At 40.9% G+C, this 21098-nt stretch overlaps 1 protein-coding gene across 4 annotated transcripts in view; it reads left to right on the top strand.

The window, feature by feature from the left end:
• The window catches only part of ADAMTSL1 (ADAMTS like 1), a 475795-nt gene that overhangs the window by 434955 nt on the left and 19742 nt on the right, over positions 1-21098 (top strand). For all 4 annotated transcript variants that reach the window (XM_062208161.1, XM_062208159.1, XM_062208160.1 and 1 more), the window contains 2 exons: positions 18803-19015; positions 20075-20255. In XM_062208161.1, the coding sequence (XP_062064145.1) occupies positions 18803-19015; positions 20075-20255 (394 nt within the window). The remainder of the gene's footprint in view (positions 1-18802; positions 19016-20074; positions 20256-21098) is intronic.

The following is a 21098-nucleotide window of genomic DNA, read 5'->3' as shown; positions in this document are numbered from 1 at the left end:
GGTAGAGACAGAGAGGTCTTCCATCCGCTGGTTCACTCCCCAGATGGCCTCAACGGCCGGAGCTGTGCCAATCCAGAGCCAGGAGCCAGGAGCTTCCTCCAGGTCTCCCACGTAAGTACAGGGGAACAAGGACTTGGGCCATCTTCTACTGCTTTCCCAGGCCACAGAAGAGAGCTGGATCATAAGAGGAGCAGCCAGGACTAGAACCGGCGCCTATATGGGATGACAGTGCTTCAGGCCAGGGCATTAACCCATTGCAACACAGCACTGGCCCCATTCCCTCCATTTTAATTGTTTTGAATAATTTAAGAATTGGGATTAGTTCTTCCTTAAAGGTATGGTAGAATTCAGCAGTGAAGCCATCCAGTCATTTTGGGAAGCTCTTTATTACTCATTCAATCACAGTCTTGGTTGTTGGTCCATTCAGGTTTTCTATGTCTTTGTGTCTCAATGTTGGCAAATTGTTTGAGTCCAGAAATCTATCCATTTCTTCTAGATTTTCTGATTTATTGGCATATATCTTTTGTAGTAATTACTAACTATTCTCTGTATTTTTGTGGTATCCATTGTAACATCTCCTTTTTCATCTCAGATTTTGTTAATATGGCTCTTCTCCCTTATTTTGGTTAGTTGGGCCAATGACATGAATTTTTTTCCCAAAAACCTAGCTCTTCATTTCACTGATCTTTTGTATAGTTTTTTATTTCTGTTTATTTATTCTCATTTTATAATTTATTTCTGCCTACTAATTTTGAGTTCGATTTGTTCTTGTTTTTCTAGGTCCTTATATGCATCATTAGATCATTTATTTGAAAACTTTGCAATTTTTTGAAGTGGCACCTATTATAAACTTTCCTCAATACTGCTTTTTCTGTATCCCATAAGCTTTGATAATGTTGTATTTTCATGCTCATTCTTTTCATGCAATTTTTTTACTTCCCTTTTGATTTCTTCTATGACCTCTTGTTCATTCAGGAGCATGTTGCTCAGTTTCCATGCATTTGTGTATTTTCTAGATTATTTTGATGTTAGTGTCCAGCTTCATTCCATTGTGGTAAGAAAATATACATTTCATGATCTAAAGTGTTGTTGTTGTGGTTTTTTTTTTTTGACAGGCAGAGTTAGACAGAGAGAGAGAGATAGAGAGAAAGGTCTTCCTTTGCCAATGGTTCACTCCCCAAATGGCTGTTATGGCCGGCGCGCTGTGCTGATCCGAAGCCAGGAGCCAGGTGCTTCCTCCTGGTCTCCCACGCGGGTGCAGGGCCCAAGCACTTGGGCCATCCTCCACTGCCTTCCCGGGCCACAGCAGAGAGCTGGACTGGAAGAGGAGCAACTGGGACAGAATCCGGCGCCCCAACCAGGACTAGAACCCAGGGTAACAGCACCACAGGCAGAGGATTAGCCAAGTGAGCCATGGCACCAGCTCCGATCTCAAGTTTTTTAATTGTTCATGTTTGTTTTATGACCTACTATCTGTTCTATCCTAGAAAAAGTTTCATGCACTGATGAAAAGAATGTATATTCTGAAACTGTGGGATGAAATGTTCTATGGATATCAATTAAGTCCATTTGGCCTATAGTGTAGATTAGTTCTATAGTCTCTCTATTGATATTTTTGCCTGGTGTTTTTTTAAAGATTTATTTATTTATTTGAAAGAGTTACATGGAGAGAGAAGGAGAGGCAGAGAGAGAAAGAGGTCTTCCATCCTCTGGTTCACTCCCCAGTTGGCTGCTCTGGTCGGAGCTGAACTGATCCAAAGCCAGGAGCCAGGAGCTTCTTCCAGGTCTTCCACATGGATACAGGGGACACAGGATTTGGGCCATCTTCTACTGCTTTCCCAGGCCATAGCAGAGAGCTGGATCAGAAGAGAAGCAGCCGGGACTCAAACTGGCACCTACTTGGGATGCTGGCACTGCAGGCGGCGGCTTTACCCACTACGCCACAGCATTGGCCCCTGGGTATTCTGTTGTTGATGAAAGTAGGATGTTGAAGTTCCCCATTATTATTGTATCAGTGTTTATGCCACCCTTTAGATCCATTAGCATTTGTTTTATAAAACTGGGTGCCCTGATGTTGGGTGCATATACATTTACTATAGTCATACCTTCTTGTAGAATTTATTTCTTAATCAACACATAATGACTTTGTCTCTTTTTAAAGGTTTTGTCTCAGTATATTTTGCCTCATGAGATTAGCTACTCCTACTCATTCTTGCTTTCCCTTTGCATGAAATACCTTTTTTCCATCCTTTCAGTTTCAGCTTGTGTATAACTTTGCTGATGAAGTGTTTCTTGTAGGCAGCTTATAGATGGATTTTGGTTTTTTTTAATCCATTCAGCCAGTCCTTATCTTTTAATTAGAGAATTTAGTCCCTTTACAGTCAAGGTTATTCTTGACAAGTAATGAGTTGGTTCTGCCATGTTTCCATAAATATTCCTAATGTATGTTTTTGATCTTCTTTGTTCTTTTACTAAAAGGTTTTCTGCCTTCACATTCTTTCATGATACTGATTATCTTTCTCTGTTTTTGTCTGTAGCATGCCCTTAAGTATCATTTGTATGGCTGGCCAGGTAATTAAAGATTCTTTCAATTTTTGCTTGTCTTAGAAGGGCTTTATTTCACTTTCATTTATGAATAAAAGTTACACTAGGTAAAGTGTTCTGGGTTGGTAGTTTTTTTTTTGTTTTTTTTTTTTTTTTATGACTTGGACCCTCTCCTCCCATTCTCTCCTGGCCTGTAGGGTTTCTATTGAGAAATCTGTTATTCTGATGGAAGGTACGTTAAAGCTACTCAGACATTTATCACTCACATATTTTAGGATATCTCTATGTTTTACTTTTGAAAATTTGAATATGTTATGTCATTATGAGAATCTTTTCTGATCATGCCTATTTGGGGTTCTATGTGCTTCCTGGTTTTGGATGACCATATCTTTATACACAATGGGAAAATTTTCTGTTATTCCCATACCTTCAGGAACTCCTAAGACTCATATATTTGGTGATTTGGTGGTATCCCTTAGATCCCAAACACTGTTTATGGTCTTTCTATTTTTTTTTTGTCTGAGCTATTTCAAAAGACATGTCTTCTAGATCAGATATTCTTTCTTCTACCTCACCAAGTCTGTTGTTTGAGCTTTTCACTATATTTTTTGTTTGACTTACTGAATACTTCATTTCTAATATTTCTGATTTTTCTTCAGTACATCTATCTTTTTGCAGAATTTCTGGCCCATGTCATGTACAGATTTCCTTATTTCATGTAACTTGTTTCTTTGGGTTCTTGAATAACCTTACAGTCATTCTTTTGAATTCTTTTTCAGGTATTTCATCTCTGTCTCCTTCTTCACACTCCAATACTAATGTAATATTGTGTTCCTTTTGGGAAGTCTGTCACTTTTCTTGTTCATGTTTTGTGGTTTTCTTTAAAGAATTTATTTGAAAGGCAGCATTGCAAAGACAGAAAGAGAGAGAATGAGAATGATTATCTTCCATCTGTTGGTTTATTCCCCAAATGGCCACAACAGCTGGGCTGGGCCAGGCCAAAGTCAGGAGCCAAGAGCTTCCTCCAGGGTCTCTCACATGGGTGCAGGGCCCCAAGAACTTGGGCCATTCTCTGCTGCTTTCCAAGTCATATTGGCAGGGATCTGGTTCAGAAGTGGAGCAGCAGGGACTCAATCCAGCACCCATATGGGAAGCCAGTGCTACAGAGAGTGGCTTAATCTGCTGCACCACGGCACCAGTCCCATGTTTCTTGTGTTTCTACATTGTTTTTTACACATCTCAGGGATCACTTGTTGTCTCCTCTGGGGTATTTTTTTTAATTGGAAGCTTTATTCTTAGAAATTTTTCTCTCTGGGTCAATTAAGTGCCTGAGACTTGCACTGGAGTTACAGGAATTTGTGCTGGGAAGGACCAGGGAGCTCTAGTTACCATTTGTGTCTGCGGTAGTCGTCTAGGGTAACACCTAAGCAGAGCATGGTATAGCCCCTCTGTCCATAGAGGGAGGGTGCCGCGGACCGGCTCTCGCGGAGTCTCAGACCGAGGGAGAACGAGGGAACGAAGAGCCAGGAGAGTCAGAAATCGGCGGGGAAATGACAGACAGACACACACGTTATGTGTATGTTACTGCTGCGATTTATTGTAGTAAGGCTTGGGTTTATATAGTAAAGAACAATGCTGCAGGCAAATGTAAAACTTTTATCACAAAGGTTGACAAAATGAGTTAAAACAATGATGTCATATGAGTGTTTTTATGAGGAACATAGTGGGGACATTGTTTTTAGACAATTTACGGAGGATGAGAATTGACCTTTGACTTAGTTTCATTTACTGAACTGTTTAGGGGAATAACTGTCCAAGGTTTTGCTTGCCCTCTAGGTACCTGGAGATAACCTCTGAGTAACCTTAACATTTTTCTGTTACTACAATGGGAACCTAATGATATGTTTTGACTTGCATTCCTGGCTTACGGGAAACTTCTTTTTCTTGATTTTTTAGTTTCTGAGAATTATGAGGGTAAGCAGTAAAGTGTAAATACAGCTGGTAGATAATGCATAATGAGATCATCAGCAGAGCAGAGACACGGTGTCCCCAAAAAATTAGCAAGGACAGTCTTGGCTTCCCTAATGTGAGTCGGGGGTCATTACAACCACGGACTACACAGGAATCGCCTGAGGCTCCACTTCGACAAAGCGCTCACCCCAAAAACCCTTCAGCCTTAGACCTCCGACGCAGCAACATTTTGCCACGCGGGTATCACAGCTGTGGGCGTGGCAGGAGGGGATGTTGAAGCCTATGAGTGTGTTCACAACAAGGTGAACCAGTTAGTTCACAGCCTACAGTAGGCTCATGATGCATGTGCAGCACACCTACCCAGGCACATACACCATACAGAGCATAATCCCACTCCATCTTGCATCCCTGAGCCATCTCTGTATGATCTGTTCCTTGCATGCAGGGAACTCCATTTCTGCCATCGGACTACATGGGTTCAAAGGAACCCAGCCGCAACCTGTGTCCCTCTCAGCTTTGCAGCCTATGCCCAGAACTCTCACCGTTACGGAGTATACGGTAACCACTCCCTGCCCTGTGAGCTGCCCTGTCCCTAATACATGCTGCCTCCCTTTCCTGAGTCAGAATAGAGATGACTGCATCTCCACCTCTGCAATTGAGACTGGTGCTTTGGTTGGGGAAGGAGAGGGAAGCAACATGATTTCCCTTTACAGAGTAGAGTGGCTGCTCAGTCCCCCACCAGCTTCCCAGGCCATATTCGAAACCAGTGAAGACCATGGAATTCTCCCTCAGTGAGAGCTGCCAGTGGCACAGGCTGCAGCAGCCTCATCTCACCTTGTGAGAAAAGATGACCCTTCCCAGCTGAGCTATGGCTTTGAATATGTAGGAGTTGCTGATAGTTTGCAGTGAGCAGCTGTGTGCCTGTCCTCTCTCCTCACTGCTCCACAGAATCTGTTCTGTCCGTACTCTACTAAAAAGTTCTCTCACTCAATCTCCTGGCTCCATGGTCCTTGCTTTGTTTTTTTCTGGGACATCTATGGCTATTGTCAGTACAACATCTTGCTATTCAGCCATCTTGGATCTCCCAATTTTCCATGAAGTTTTAGAGCCCTTGTGCTTTAAGATTGGTGTAGTTAGGATATACCTGAAATAACAGTAGCTTAACCAAGAAGGAAGCAGATTTTTGTTTTCGAGTAATGGTCCAGAAGAAGATGTTCCAAGCTTGATCTGGCAACATCCCATATTTTCTTTAGTCCAAGGTAAAATCTATTTAAGCTCCCATTGCTCTGATATCCCTGGAGTGTTGCCTTCTCCACCTTCTCCATGTGTACATTCTCAGTATCAAGATGAGGAATGGGGAAGAGGAACAAGTCATTTTCTTTTAAAGACACACCACAGGAGATATACACATCACTTTCCCTCTCATCTCTCTGAATGTAACCACATGCCCCATACCTCACTGCAAGGGAAGCTGAAAAATATCTCTATTCAGGAAACCATGTACATAATGTTCAGAGATTCATTTATTATAAGAAGGTGAGGACAGATATGGGGGTTTAATCAGAAGTATCTGCCATACAAAGCAACCAAATTCAAGTGGTTAGAATCAAAAGTGACAGAGGAACAAATGACCTTGATCTCTGACTTCAACAGATGAATGAAGGTGAATCTACCAACAGACCTTTTTAACTGAGATTATAAAATATTTAGTAAATATTTGCAAATAGCAGACTACAACAGCAATGTTCTGAACTTGTTAAAAATTTTACAGAAAAAGCATAGAGCTGAATTAAACAGCTTATGTTTGGATACTGAGTCATTCCTGATGGTGAGTGATGTAAACAGTGCAAACATTGGATTCTTTATTTTGGTTAATTTTACATATATGTAAAGTAAGTAGAACAACACAATGAGTCCCTATACCTGCACAACCCAGCCTCAGCAAACAGCATTCTGCAGTTCTGATCTCATATGTATCTACCCCTCCCCGCTCCATCCCTAGTCAATTGTTGTTTTAGGTTAAATGTTTATACATTGAACTGTGCAATTTTAACAGATACACCAATATAACTACATACTTAGATACCTAACCACATCCTTATCTACTATTTGACCATTTGATCTTTTTAATTCAGTTCTTTATCTTCAGTTTCACAAATCCTTTTCTATAGTGTTTAAATTTTTATTAATCCTATCCAGTTAATTTTCATCTCAGAAAATCATTCATTTTTAGAAGTCCATTATGTGCATATTTAAATATTCATAATATTGAAGTATCCTGTTCTAATGTCCTTGTCTACTAATTCTGTCATCCCTGACATTTCTGGATATTTCTGTTGGCTGCTTTTTATCCTAGGTATGTGTCATATTTTCCTATTTCTTGGCCAGTCAAGTAATATTTCATTCCAGTCAAGTAATATTTCATTCCAGATTTTATAGTGTGGATTATAATCATTAAGTCTGTGAATTTTATAATCTTTCCTATAAATTGCTGAATTTCCTTCTGTAAGTTAAATGATACAACGTTCACTTTGATCATTGTAAGCTTAGTTTGGGCAGATCTAGAGTAGTCTTGGTCTAGGGCCCTTCTGGGGTCTCTACTGAATGCCTCAAATAATCAGTAAGGATGCTCCACTCTCACTGGTCAGAACCTTGAGGCCTTCTAGCCCCATTTGAGCTTTGGAAAATCCTAAGCTCAAAGCTCCCTGGTTGTTCTTTGCCCAATTGTGTAGAGTTTACCTCTATGCATGTACATCTTTTCTACAAAAATGATCTTCCTCTTGATAAGTTTCAGAGTGAGCGGCTTTGCTATGAAGGCAGCCTTGCAAAGACCTTTCAGTTGCTCCTATGGGAAGGGTCTTTTTCAGGTTGAGTTCCAAGGATTCCACATCCATAGCAGCCCTCTTGCCTGCCTTTGGAAAGGTTTCTGCGCCCATTCTCATCCCCAATAGGAGCAGCAGGCTGGGTGGCCCTGGTAACATGCCTAACACCCAAAACACAGATGGGCCAACAGAGGTGTCCTGGCTGCTCACTATGGCTTCTGATTCCAACGAGGAGGAAGGATTTTTAATATAATTTTTATGCAAATGTGATTCTTATTTAACTAAGGTTTCTGGTTCCCAGATAAGTAACTTCAACAGCCATACAGAACAACCTGAAGCTGCCATCACTCCTTTTTCTGCCCAAACACACAGAAAATCAATCCTAATGGAGCTGAGAAAATGAGGAGACTAGCAATAAACATACAAGATTCCCTGGGCAAATATCTCCTGTTTGCTTGGGAACACCAAGTTCCTATTCATCAACTTAGAATCTAGTCAGCCTCACCAGCGTTCTGACGGAGCTGGCCAGAGGAATTTCTGCATCTCAACAGCATATAGCACTTACTTGCCTCAAAGCAGGTGTAATGGGAAGACGTATGTTAGCCTATTTCGATCAGTCTGAAAAGTTGTACTTATTTCAACCTGTACTTTTTAAAATAGCTACTTGCCTAAATACACATTTAATCCTCTTGCCTTTTATTAGAAAAATGAAACTAGCATCTGATTTCAGGCTGCATCTGAGGTTGAAAAGTGTAGGTGCTAGTGATCTCAAGATATCCGCAATGGATTGATAATGGATTGATTTCTCCCCCAAAGCCATCCCACCCTCTTTCATAACAGAATATATTGATACCACCATCAACTTCATGTCATAGAGATACCCACAGGCCACCAGGAACACATGGGCAGCTGCTTCCTACTGAGTATCTCAGTTAAGATGATACAGGGCAGGCGAGAGCTAGGTGCACATCCAATAGAAGCTCTGCCATTTCCCCTGGCCTTGAAGCCATTGGCCAACAGGAAGAACAGGAAGACCCTTCTCCCAAGAAATATCACTTAGCTATCACCAAATACAAAAAATTGCATTTTTAAAAGTCCAAAACTTAGTAGCTTAAAACAATCATAACATATTGTTACCAAATTTACTTAGTTCAGCTGCTCCAAACTGAGTTGCTTGGAGTGACTTGGCTGTTCTCTACATTTCTCTCCTCCTCTTGGGATCATCAGGCTAGTACAGGCATGTTCTTCTAATGGTAATGGCAACAGCCTAAGAGCACAAGCAAAAAATCATAACGTCTCCTGAGGTCTAGGTTTGGAACTAGTACACCAGCACATGTGCCTCATTTTTTATTGTGGTAAAATATACATAAGATTTCAATTATGCTTTCAATGACTTTGGGTATAGACCATGAAGTGGAATTGCTGAATCACATGGTAATTCTGTATTTAACTATTTAAGGAATTGCTATACTGTTCTCCACAGCAGCTGCTCCATTTTAACACTCCCAGTAGCAGTGTTACCGGTTCCAGTTTCTCCACGTTTGCCAAAATTTGTTATTTTGTTTATTAATAGCCATCCTGGTGGCTGTGAAATGCTAACTCACTGTGGTTTTGACTTGCATTTCCCTAAAGATTAAGTGAGCATCTTTTCATGTGCTTTTTGGCCATTTGTGTATCATCTTTGGAGAAATGTCTGTTCAAGTCTTTCCCTATCATTTGATCCATGGTTTACAAAGATTTTCCTCCATTCTGGAGATTGCATTTTCACTTACTTCATAGTATCCTGTGATGTATATGTTTTTAATTTTAAAGATGTCCATTTTGTGTTTCTTTTGTGGCCCGTATTTTACTATCATCTAATAGGCCATCAGCAAACCCAATATCTTAAAGGTATTCACCCTGTAAGAGTTTTATACTTTTGGGGCCAGTGTTGTGGCACAGTGGGTTAAGCTGCCGCCCATGATGCTGGCATTCCTTATGGGCACCGGTGCAAGTCCTGGCTGCTACACTTCTGCTCCAGTTCCCTGCTAATGCACCTGGGAAAGCAGCAGAACATAGCCTAAGTCCTTGGGCCCTTACACCCATATGGAAGACCCCAGTGAAGTTCCTGGATTTCCCAGCCCCAGCCATTGTGACCACTAGGGAGTGAATCAGCGGATGGAAGATCTCCTTCTCCCTCTCCCCTTCCCTTCCCCTCCCCTCCTCCCTCCCTGTAACTCTGCCTTTAAAATTAAAAAAATATTTAAAAAATAGGTATTTTGATAGGGTTTACATTGACTCCATAGATTGCTTTGAGAACAATATTTACATTTTGTAACCCATGAACATGAGATGCCTTTCCACTTATTTATGTCTTCTTTAATTTCTTTCAGCAGTTATTTGTAGTTTTAGTACTGAGTCTTTCTTCTTTCTTATCCCATTATGTGCTGCTGTAAAAGAATACCTGAGACTCAGTAATCGATAATGAACAAAAATTTATTGGCTCACAAATCCTAGAGCCTACACAGTCCAATATCAAGGTACTAGCATATTTGGTAGCTCTGATTCCAAGATAGCATCTTGAATACTTTATATTCCAAAGGGTACAATGCTTTATCTTCCTCTGACAACAGGTGAAAGGGTGAAAAGATAAAAGCAGGCTAAAAGCAGCATTTTATAATGGCATTAATCCCACCCCTGGTGGCAGAATCCTCCTGGCCTACTTCTTAAAGGTTCTACTCTTTTCTGTTTAGTTTTATTCGGTTTTTTATTACTGTCAAGCTATGCATGATGGTGTTTTAAACTTTGAAAAGTATGACATGCTACAAGGTTTTAAACAAAAGTAGCAAACCTGCATCTCTTGCTCCTGGATCCCAGTCCAGGAGACAACTATTTTGATTCATTTTAACTGATAATTTTTATATTTACACCAATGACTCTATATAACATTGCCTATGTAGCCTCTTGATAAAACCATATTTCCCAGTATAATTATGATTTAACTATGTTCAATATTTACACTTTTTTTTTACTGATAAATGGCCAGCTGAGGTAGTCTCAGCTTTTCTTTTCCCACCACTTTTATTTTTAAATATTTATTTATTTATTTATTTATTTATTTATTTGAAAGGCAGAGTTAGAGGCAGAGAAAGAGAGAGAGAGGTCTTCCATCAGCTGGTTCACTCCCCAGATGGCCTCAATGGCCAGAGCTGCAGCAGTCAGAAGCCAGGAGCTTCTTCCAGGTCTCCCATACAGGTACAGGGGCCCAAGGACTTGGGCCATCTTCTACTGCTTTCCCAGGCCATAAGCAGAGAGCTGGATATGAAGAGGAGCAGCCGGGACATGAACCGGCACCCATACAGGATGCTGGTGCCACAGGCAGAGGCTTAGCCTACTATACCACAGTGCCAGCCAGCCCCTGGTGGGGCCTCTGTTGTAAGGGCAGTATTTCCATTCTCATTGACCTAGTGACCTCTCACAGAACCCACTTTGGAGATTAGGATTCAACATGAACTTGGGGAGACACAAAAATACAGACCATAGCATCATTTTCATGACACCTCATTGACCTCATTTTTCCTTTTCTTCCCAGTTTTTAGTGTGTTTTTGGTTCTGTATCAACTGAGAATTCCATGGGAATAGAAAGATGATGGTCTTAACCATCGTAGTGTCCCCAGAGTAGTAGGTACTAAATAGATATTTTTCTAACTGAGCTAAGTGAAAACATCAAGTATGTTTGATTTTCAGTGGTTTATCACGTGTTTTAAACTTCAAATGAATTTTCTGTTGAAGTTGTGTCACTGAGGGTGCAATAGCAATTCAACAAGTGCTCTGAATTTAGAGGAAATGAATTTTTTCTCTCTCATGACTGAGATGTTTATCCTACCAACTACTTGCCACAGATACTTGTACAGATTTGATATCCTAGTTTAATACTTTGGAACTTTAAGGCATCAAAATATTTTCATTTACTATGTGGGTAAGTGAAATATACTCAATGGCCAATGCGGGATTAGTAAAAGTTGTCAAAAGAACCAAGTGTACATGTGTGTGTATGTGTGTTTTACATCCATGATATAAAATATACATTATTTAAGACATAAGTAAATAATTTCATATAAATGGCATCTAATACTTGTACATTTTTATGGGGTATCATACAATATTTCTACACCTGTAAAAGTGTAAAGTGATCAAATTAGACATTTCCATTTCATCTGTTCTTTGTGTTTGGAGCCTATCAGCCCCCCTCTTCCAGTTCTTTATACACTACATCATATATCACTGTGAACTGTAGTCACCCCCATTGCGCTGTGGAGTTCAAGAACCCATTCATTGCATCTAACTGAGTCTTGGCACCCACCATCACCCTCTCTATTCCCTCTCCCTCCACCCTGCCCAGCCTCTAGTCATCACTATTCTAAACACAGATTACATTTATAAATTTCCACATATGAAGGAAAGCATGCAATATTCATCTTTCTGTGCCTGCTTATTTCAATTAATGATCTTCAGTTCTATCCATTTTGCTGTAAATGTCAGGACTGCATTCTGCGTATGTCTGAATGGTATTTCATGTGTATCCATTAATCAGAAGACACCTCGTTTGATTCAGTATCTTGGTTATTGTGACTAGTATGCTGCAACGAACAGGGAAATGCAGATATATTTTTTTGATATGCTGATTTCACTTCCTTCTCATATACACCCAAAAGAATGATAGCTATACCATTTGTAGATCTGTTTTGTTACTTATTTTCATTTTATTTGAAAGAGGAAGAGGTGGAGGAGAGAGATTGATTACTCCTGTTGGTTCACTCCTCAAATGCCCAAAAAGCCAAAGTTTGGCCAAGTTGAAGCCAGGAGTCAAGAACTCAATCTGTGTATTCCACCAGTATGGCAGAGACCCAAGCACTTGAGCCATCATCTTATGCTGCCTTCCAGAGTGCTCATTAGTAAGAAGCTGGGTGGGAAGTAGCACTTGGACTTGAACCCAAGGACTCTGATATGAGATGGAACTTAACTGCTGTACCAAATGCCCACTGCCCGGGATCTCTATTCTCTTCTATTGGTCTGTACGACTGTTTTATGCCAGTGACATATTCTTTTGGTTATAATAGCTTTGTAGTATGTCTCTAAATTAGGTATTACAATGCCTCTAACTTTTTCATTTTGTTCAAGATTACTTAGGCTACTCAGGGTATTTTGATGAGAACATGAGGTGATATGAACATTTTTATAATAATAGTTGTTCCACTCTATAAATACGATAGGTCTTTCCTTTTTTATGTCTTCTTCATTTTCTTTCATTAGTATTCTGTGATTTTCACTACAACAATTTTTTATATCCTTGGTTATTTTTATTACAAGATGGGAGTTTTTGAAAGGTATTATGAATGGAATTGCTCTTAATATTTCCTTGTTTCTCAACAACTATATTATTTGTATATAAAAATGCTACTGATGTTTGTGTGTTAATTTTTTATCCAGCAACTTCACTGAATTCATTTGTCAGTTCTAATAGTCTTTTGATGGGGCCTTTGGGTTTTTCTACACATAGAACTGTGTCATCTATAAACAAGAATAATTGGACTTCCTCTTTTCCAATTTGTATATCTTTTCTATTTCCTGATTGCTTTGACTAGAACTTACAACACCATATTGAATATGAGCAGTGAGAGTGGATATCCGAGTCTATTTCTAGGCCTTAGAATAAGTTCTTTCAGTTTCTGCCTGTATGATGTTGAATATAAATTTGTCATAGATAGCCTTTATTATGTGTAGGTATGTTCCTTCTACACCTAATTTGTTCCAGGTTTCTATCATGAGTGGATGTAGAATGCATTTGCTGATTTGATGTGTTTATTGATTTGCATCCCTGGGATAAACCCCACTTGGTCATGGTGAATGATCTTTTAAATGTGTTGTTGGATTCAGTTTTGCTGGTATTTTGTTGAGAATCTTTACATCTGTGTTCAGCAAGGAGATGTACCCTTGTCTGGATTTAGAATCAAAATAATAATTAGTCTCATAGAATGACTTTGGAAGAGCTCCCTTTCTTTCAAGTTTTGGAGTAAATTGAGATGAATTGGTGTTTGTTCTTCCTTCAAAGTTTGGTAGGATTTAGCAATGAAGGTATCAGGTCCTGGGTTTTCCTTTGTTGTGAGATTTCTGATTACTGATATAATCCCATTGCTTGTTATTGGCCTGTTCCGATTTTCTGTATTTGTGATTCAATTATTGGTAACTTAATGCATATCCACAAAGGTATCCATTTCTTCTAGGTTTTCTAATTTGCTAATGTATACTTGTTCACAATAGTCCCTAATGATCTTTCCTATTTCTGTGTCATCAATTGTAGTATCTTCTTTTTCAGCTCTTATTTTGTCTTCTTTTTTTTTTTTTTTGGGGGGGGGGGGGTAGTCTAAGGATTTACCAATGTGTTTTTCTTTTCAAAATACAAATGAGCTCTTTGGGACAGGCATTGTGTTGCAGCATGTTAAGATGCTGCTTGGAATGGCCACAACCCGTGTTGGAGTATTCTCCCACCTTCCCCCCTTTGAAATAAATAAATCTGCTTTTGTTTTTGTTTTTGACAGGCAGAGTTAGACAGTGAGAGAGAGAGACAAAGGTAAAGGTCTTCCTTTTTCTGTTGGTTCACCCCCCAAATGGCAGCTGCGCAGATCCAAAGTCAGGAGCTTCCTCCTGGTCTCCCATGCAGGCGCAGGGCCCAAGCACTTGGGCCATCCTCCACTGCACTCCCGGGCCACAGCAGAGAGCTGGACTGGAAGAGGAGCAACCGGGACAGAACCGGCACCCCGATCAGGACTAGAACCCGGGGTGCCAGCACCACAGGTGGAGGATTAGCCTAGTGAGCTGCGGCGCCGGCCAAATCTGTTTTTTTTTTTAAAAACTATTTCATTGGGTTCTTTAAATTTTTTTAGTCTCTGTCATTTATTTCTACTAAATTGGTTTGTCATTGCTTTTTCTAGATCCTTGAGATGCATTTTCGATGTATTTTTTTTAATGTAGATTGCTTATTGCTGTAAAGCTCTCTGCTAGTACTGCTTTTGCTATATCCCACAAGTTTTAGTATGCTGTACTTCCATGCTTCCATTTTTTCATTGTCCTTTTGATTTTTTCAGTGACTGACTCATTCAGAAAGATGTTCAGTCTTTAGAGAGTTTTGTTGATTTCTGGTTTTATTCCATTGTCAGAAAAGATATATGGTATGTTTTTTTTTTTTCTTAAACTTGTTGAGACTTGTTTTGTGTCTAATAGATGAACTTCCTAGACAATGTTCCATGTGATGCAAATGTATATCCTGCTGTTTCATGAAATGTTCAAGTAAATGACTGGCTCATTTATTCTGTAGTACAATTCAACTCTTCTGTTTAGATAATCTGGCCATTGATGAAAGTTGCATATTAAAAACCTACTATTACTGTATTGGACTTCTCTCTTTAACTCTAATAATGTATGTTTTATAAAATTTGGTGCTCAGACATTAGGTACCTATTCATTTATAATTATTTTGTATTTTTAATTCCTTAATCATATAATGACCATTGTCTTTTTAGATTTTGTCAAGTCTATTTTATCTATCTATAGCTAGTCTGGCTCACTTTGGTTTCCACTTGTGTGTGATAGCTTTTCCCATCCTTTCTCTTTTAACGTGATTTTCTTATTGGCAGCATTTCACTTGGTAGTGTATATAATAATTATCAGCTACCTTGCATCTTTTAACTCAAGAATTGAGTTCACTTAAGTTTATTACTGATAACAACTTCATCCTGTAATTTTTAAAATTTGCTTATTTAGAATAACCTTTGCTCTTTTTTAGATGGCTTACAGATTTTCACATGTTCTCATGATAATACTTATCTTTTTTTGTCTTCTGTCTACAGGACTTTAATCATTTTTTATAAGGCTAGTCTGGTATTGCTAAATTACCTGTTTTTGTCTGTCTTACAAAGTCTCATTCTCCTTCATGGCTAAGTATAGTATACTTGGGTGACAGGATTTTTTTTTTTTTTCAGAACATGAAATATATCATACCATTCCTTCCTGGCCTGTTAAGGTTTCTTCCAAGAAATCTGCTGTTAATCTAATGTCTCATCCCTACTTGAGTATACCCTCATGCTTTTCTCTTGCTTATTTTAAAATTCTTTGTGTTAATACCTACATACCATGGTGAGGAGCATTTCTGGTCATGTGCATTTGGAGTCAAATGGGCTTCTTCTACTTGATGACCAAATCTCTCTCAAACTCAGGAAAAATTTGTTATTATTTGAATAGATTTTCTATGTCTTTGCTACTCTTTCCCTTGAGGAATCCCCCAAATTTGAATATAATGGTGTCTTAGAGATCTTGGAGACTGTCTTCATTCTTTGGATTTTTTTCTTGTCTGATTTCAAAAGACTTGTCTTTAACTTGAAATATTCTTTAATCTGCTGTACTTTTTGACTAATTATTGAGTTCTTCATTACAAGGCATGTTTGGGTTTTTTTTTTTTTAAAGATTATTTATTTGAAAGTCAGAATTATACAGAGAGAGGAGAGAAAGAGAGAGGTCTTCCATATGCTGGTTTACACCCCAATTGGCTGCTCTGGTCGGAGCTGAACTGATCCAAAGCCAGGAGCTTCTTCCAGGTCTCCCACGTGGGTGCAGGGGCCCAAGGACTTGGGCCATCTTTCACTGATTTCCCAAGCCATAGCAGAGAGCTGCATCAGAAGTGGAGTAGTTGGGACTCAAACTGGCACCCATATGGATGTTGGCACTGCAGGCAGTGGTTTTATCCACTATGCCACAGCACCAAACCCTTGGTGCCCCTTTTATTTTTCAAAATCTCTATCTCCTTCTGAATTTCCTTTAACATCAGGCATTGTTTTCCTGATTGTATTATCTTTGTGTATGCTTATAATCATTCCTTTGAATTCTTTATCAAACACTTCATCAATCTCCTTTTCTTTACAGTCTGTTACTAAAGCTTTATTGTGTTTAAGGGTGTCAGTTTGATGTTTTTTTTCATACTTCCTATGCCTGTACAGTGATATTTATATCACTTTTAAATAGTGGTTTTATGGTAAAAGGACTTTTCCTGGAGATAAATCTTCAAGTGTTGATTGGGTAAGCTGTTTTGTTTAGTTTCTAGTGAATGCTGAGGTACAGTTACAGTGGCAGCATGGAAGCATTCCTCTTTTTTCCAGGAAGAATCCATGGGTCTTGGCCCCAAGACAGGGTCCTTAGTCTACTCTGGTTGGATTCATGGGAGCACCAACTCTGAGTCCCAAGAGAGTTGCTTGGGTTCCTGCTTTGGCAGGAGCACACGGTGCCAGCCTCAGGTTTCTATGCAACGTCTTGCTAGCCACCTCCTTTTTCTTCCCCCAAGATTATGATTATCTCCATGTTATGCTACCTGGAGCCAGGGGGGAAATGGAGTGAGTAGTCCTTGCTAGATCACACCAGAGTCTGCCGCTGCCCCCAACCCTGAGACCAGCATAGCCCTGGGAAGGCCCAAGGCCCACTTTGCTATACCCTGTCTACTTACAGCCCTGCCGTGCTGCAACTAGTCACAAATGATACTGGTCAGGATAAGAGATCAATGGGTTGGGCCTCCACTTGTAATGAGGGAAGGTCCAGAGACTCTATCCACAGGAGCCATTGGTATCTGCCCAGTGATGGTAGTATCAGTTCCAAGCTACAGTCCCTTGTTCACTTTCGTGCCCTACTCCTCAGTGGCTAGAATCTTGCTCCTTATAGTCTTCTTACAGGTGAGGGAGGGGTGAGCCTTGCTGCTTGTGGTCTGCCTACAGTTGAGAGAGTACTGATATAAAAACAGTCACTTGGCTGCCCAGGATGAGTTGTACCAGGGTCTCACAGCCACAGAACCCTGTCTGTCTTTCGGATACACACTTAACCTGTATGAGCTTGGAGATGATGCAGGCTGAAAGAGTGATCCATTCTTTCAGGGTGCAAGTCTCCATCTGATGCCATGACAGGTCTAGAGTCCCTGTCTGCAAGTACTGTCCTGGAATAGGGGCCTCTGCTCTTTTTCTGATGCTGGGTCCAGCACTGAAACCCTTAACTCATTCTCCTGCCCTAAGACTCTGTGGCTGAGTTGGCTTCATCTGGGTCTATACAGCAGGCCCAACAGTAAGCTTCAAGGTAAAGCCCTAACTTGTTTTCTCACCCTGCTCCCAACTGGCTGGAGTCTTGCTCCACTGTCAGAGGTTGGGGAGGGTGTCATTGGCCACCTGGCTAGAGAGAGTCAAAAGGATCACTCTACAAGTACTGGCATGGGGGTAAGGCTCATGGTCTAGGTTTCACCATAGCAGATCTAGCACTGGGTTTCAAATCTAAAGTCTGCACTTAATCTCTTCTCCCTCTCCCAAGAAGGAGGTATCACTCTCCATGTTGAGCTACTTGGAGCCAAAGGAGGGATGATGCAGGCAACTCATTCCTGCCTTCTTCAATGCATCTTTTCCTATTCTTATTCTAAAAGCAAGCACTACCATTTCATTTGACTTCTTCAGCTCTTGCCTTCAGTGCCTCTGTGGGAACACAGTCACCAGAGTCTTGCTGCTTAGTTGCTATCCTGCTCTGCTTTCCAAGATTTATGGATAAATATGATCAATGTTTAAAAACTGTTTCCCAATCTCTGTCAAAAATTTTTACTTGACCAATCACATAGCAAGTAAAATGGGTACAGATAGTAGCTGTAATAATTAAAGTCTCATTCCTATACAGTATGATTTTCCCAATGCGATACATTTAAAAAATAAATTTCTGTCAGAACAAAATCAATGTAGGGGGCGCCGGATGCTATCCCGGTTGCCCCTCTTCCAGGCCAGCTCTCTGCTATGGCCCGGGAAGGCAGTGGAGGATGGCCCAAGTGCTTGGGCCCTGCACCCGCATGGGAGACCAGGAGAAGCACCTGGCTCCTGGCTTCGGATAGGCGTGGTGCACCGGCCACAGCAGCCATTGGAGGGTGAACCAACGGCAAAAAAGGAAGACCTTTCTCTCTGTCTCTCTCACTGTCCACTCTGTCAAAAAAAAAAAAAATCAATGTAGGGACTATTTAACTTAAAAATATATTCAATGAATGAATAGTAATTCCATCAATATTTATAGTTAGTACAGGAACAGATACTTTATGTTCTCCAAAAATATATGATGGTGGTACCATAAGATTACCACCCAGTGATGTCATAGCTATTTCAGTTTGTGTAAGTGTCCTCTACAATGTTGCATAATAACACATTTCTTAGTTATTAAGTGAAGCATGACCATCATTCAATGAATAACAGCCATCTTTCCAAACCCTGAGAATAAAAATGTTTACTTGGGAATGACAAACACAATGCAAATGACATGGGTATAGCCACATTGTATGATTTGTAGAGCCACGGAGATATTAAAACAACCTGCAAGGAATGTGTCCTTTATGACTTTATCAATGATGGACTTCTCTCCTTTTGTTCTAGGCTGTCCCATCAAAGGTCACCCTATCCCCAATATCACCTGGTTCCATGATGGGCAGCCCATTGCCACTGCTGCAGGACTGACACATCACATTTTGGCAGCCGGACAGATCCTTCAGGTTGCCAATCTCAGCGGCGAGACTCCAGGGGAATTCAGCTGCCTTGCTCAGAATGAGGCAGGAGTGCTCTGGCAGAAAGCATCTTTAATGATCCAAGGTAAGAAACCCTGGCGGCTTTGGGTGCTGGATTTAGTTCTTGAGTAAGGAAGTCCACCTGGACGTCTAACTCTCTAGTAGAACAGAAGCTGACCCACGTCCTTGCTAAAGGACTATCCCGGCACCTTTGTTTGACCCTGATAGAGAATATACTGAGAAGCCGGTGGTGCTCTTGGATTCGTCACAAAAAGGTAAGAAAGCCCATGGGCGCAGCCTGGCAACCACTCTGCCAAGAAAGAGTTATGAATGAGCCCAAACCAGTGGGAAAAGAGCCAAAACTGCCCTATGTGTGATTATTTTAAGGAGTGCAAAATTCTGCAAATCCTCCCCCCCCCCCCCCCCACCTTTTGGCTTTCCAGGTAGGAAAACAAATGTTACATTTTCTTGACAGCCAGCTATTTGCTGCTAAAAACCTGAAACCAGGGCCTAGCTGCTAGACTGGCAATATACACACTTGCAAGTAAGCATGCAGAATGTTCCAGCCTATACTTATTTTTATTATCTTTCCTACCAGTGAGACCCAGACCCCCAAGTACAAAAAAAAAAAAAAAAGACATTGGCAATCTTACATCATTGTTTCATATAAATAAAACCTCTGTGAATAGACTATTTTTGGTAACATTTCAAAACACAACTCCAATAGGCACTTTTTTGGATATGATTAAGCATCTCTGATAAATTAACTTCACTTTATGGTGAACCAACAGAAAGTTCTTTCACAAGTATGGTTTAAGAAACAGAAAGAACAAGGCCTGGAATTAAATGAATGTTAGGCTAGATCAGGGCCTGGCACACAGAGAATACTTATTTATTTCCAGTCCTCACAATACCTTGATGAGTTGAGGGTTCCTGTACTCATTTATGCATGAGCTAACAGAGACTCCCAGAGACCATACAACTTGCCCCAATCAGTTGGGAATGGTGTCTACTGAGCAATAGAGCTTCATTCATGATAGTTCTCTCTCAGCCAATAGGGGCATCTTCCCCCTGCCCCTCTCAGAGGGCACAGTGCCACCACGAATGCTGTCCCCCTTTCATGTCTGACCCTCTTCCTCTGCAGATTACTGGTGGTCTGTGGACAGGCTGGCGACCTGCTCCGCCTCCTGTGGGAACAGGGGTGTGCAGCAGCCCCGCCTCCGGTGCCTGCTGAACAGCACTGAGGTTAACCCCACTCACTGTGCTGGGAAGATTCGCCCGGCTGTGCAACCTGTTGCCTGCAACCGGAGAGACTGTCCGTCCAGGTGAGTGTGGCAGCTGCTGGCTGAGGCCTCTTCACCCCAAAAAATGGGCCCTGACTTATAGCCAGGTTGACGACTGGTACTGGGCAGAGAGACACCATCCAAGCCATTCGTTCCTATAGGTACAAATTAGGCAGGCCTCTCTGCCATGTTGAAAATGTCTTCACTGAGTTCCTGTTGCTACTGTGTTTATTACCTTGTCACTCAGCCAGCTGCTGGGTTCCTAAGAGAGTGTGAGCAGGCAGCAAGTGCAGTCCCAGGTCCTGGCAAGAAAGAGCTCCCCTCCTGCAGTAATGCACTGACACTTGTGTTTTCTGTTCAACTGCTAAGGAGTGTACTGGGGTCTACCCCAACCCCTCCATTTTTGTCTACCTTGAACTACCAGTGCTAATGAGCATTCCACTTTAGTTGAGGAAATCATATCTTCTTCTCTACAGAGGGCTGCATCTCACTGAAGTTGGACTAAATCTCCATTTCCTAGAGTTTTATCAAGTGTAGACAGACATCCTCTGCATTTGGATTATTTGTGTAACCTGGAATTATACTCAGAGTGTCTGCTTCTTATGTCTTCCTCATGCTTCCAGAAGCTCTACATCCCACTGAGCACCCCCACCCCAGTCTTCAGGCAAGTAGCTCAGAGTCAGCACTGGCATGGTGCCCTGAGCCAACCCTGAAATGCCCCCATTGCTACTTATCTGTAGGACTTTCTTATACTGCTTAGGCAATCGCTTTGTGTTTTGCCAGCTGAGTCATAAGGAGCAGCTGAAACCAGGAGAGACTCAATGAAATATGAAACACACTCATTAATATCAGCAGTTTGACTTGCTGACGGGAAGGTTTCCACAG

Source organism: Lepus europaeus, chromosome 12 (genome assembly GCF_033115175.1).
Source record: "Lepus europaeus isolate LE1 chromosome 12, mLepTim1.pri, whole genome shotgun sequence".
Lineage (NCBI taxonomy): Eukaryota > Metazoa > Chordata > Mammalia > Lagomorpha > Leporidae > Lepus > Lepus europaeus.
Note: the sequence above shows the minus strand (reverse complement) of the source record. Positions and strands in the feature narration are given on the sequence as shown.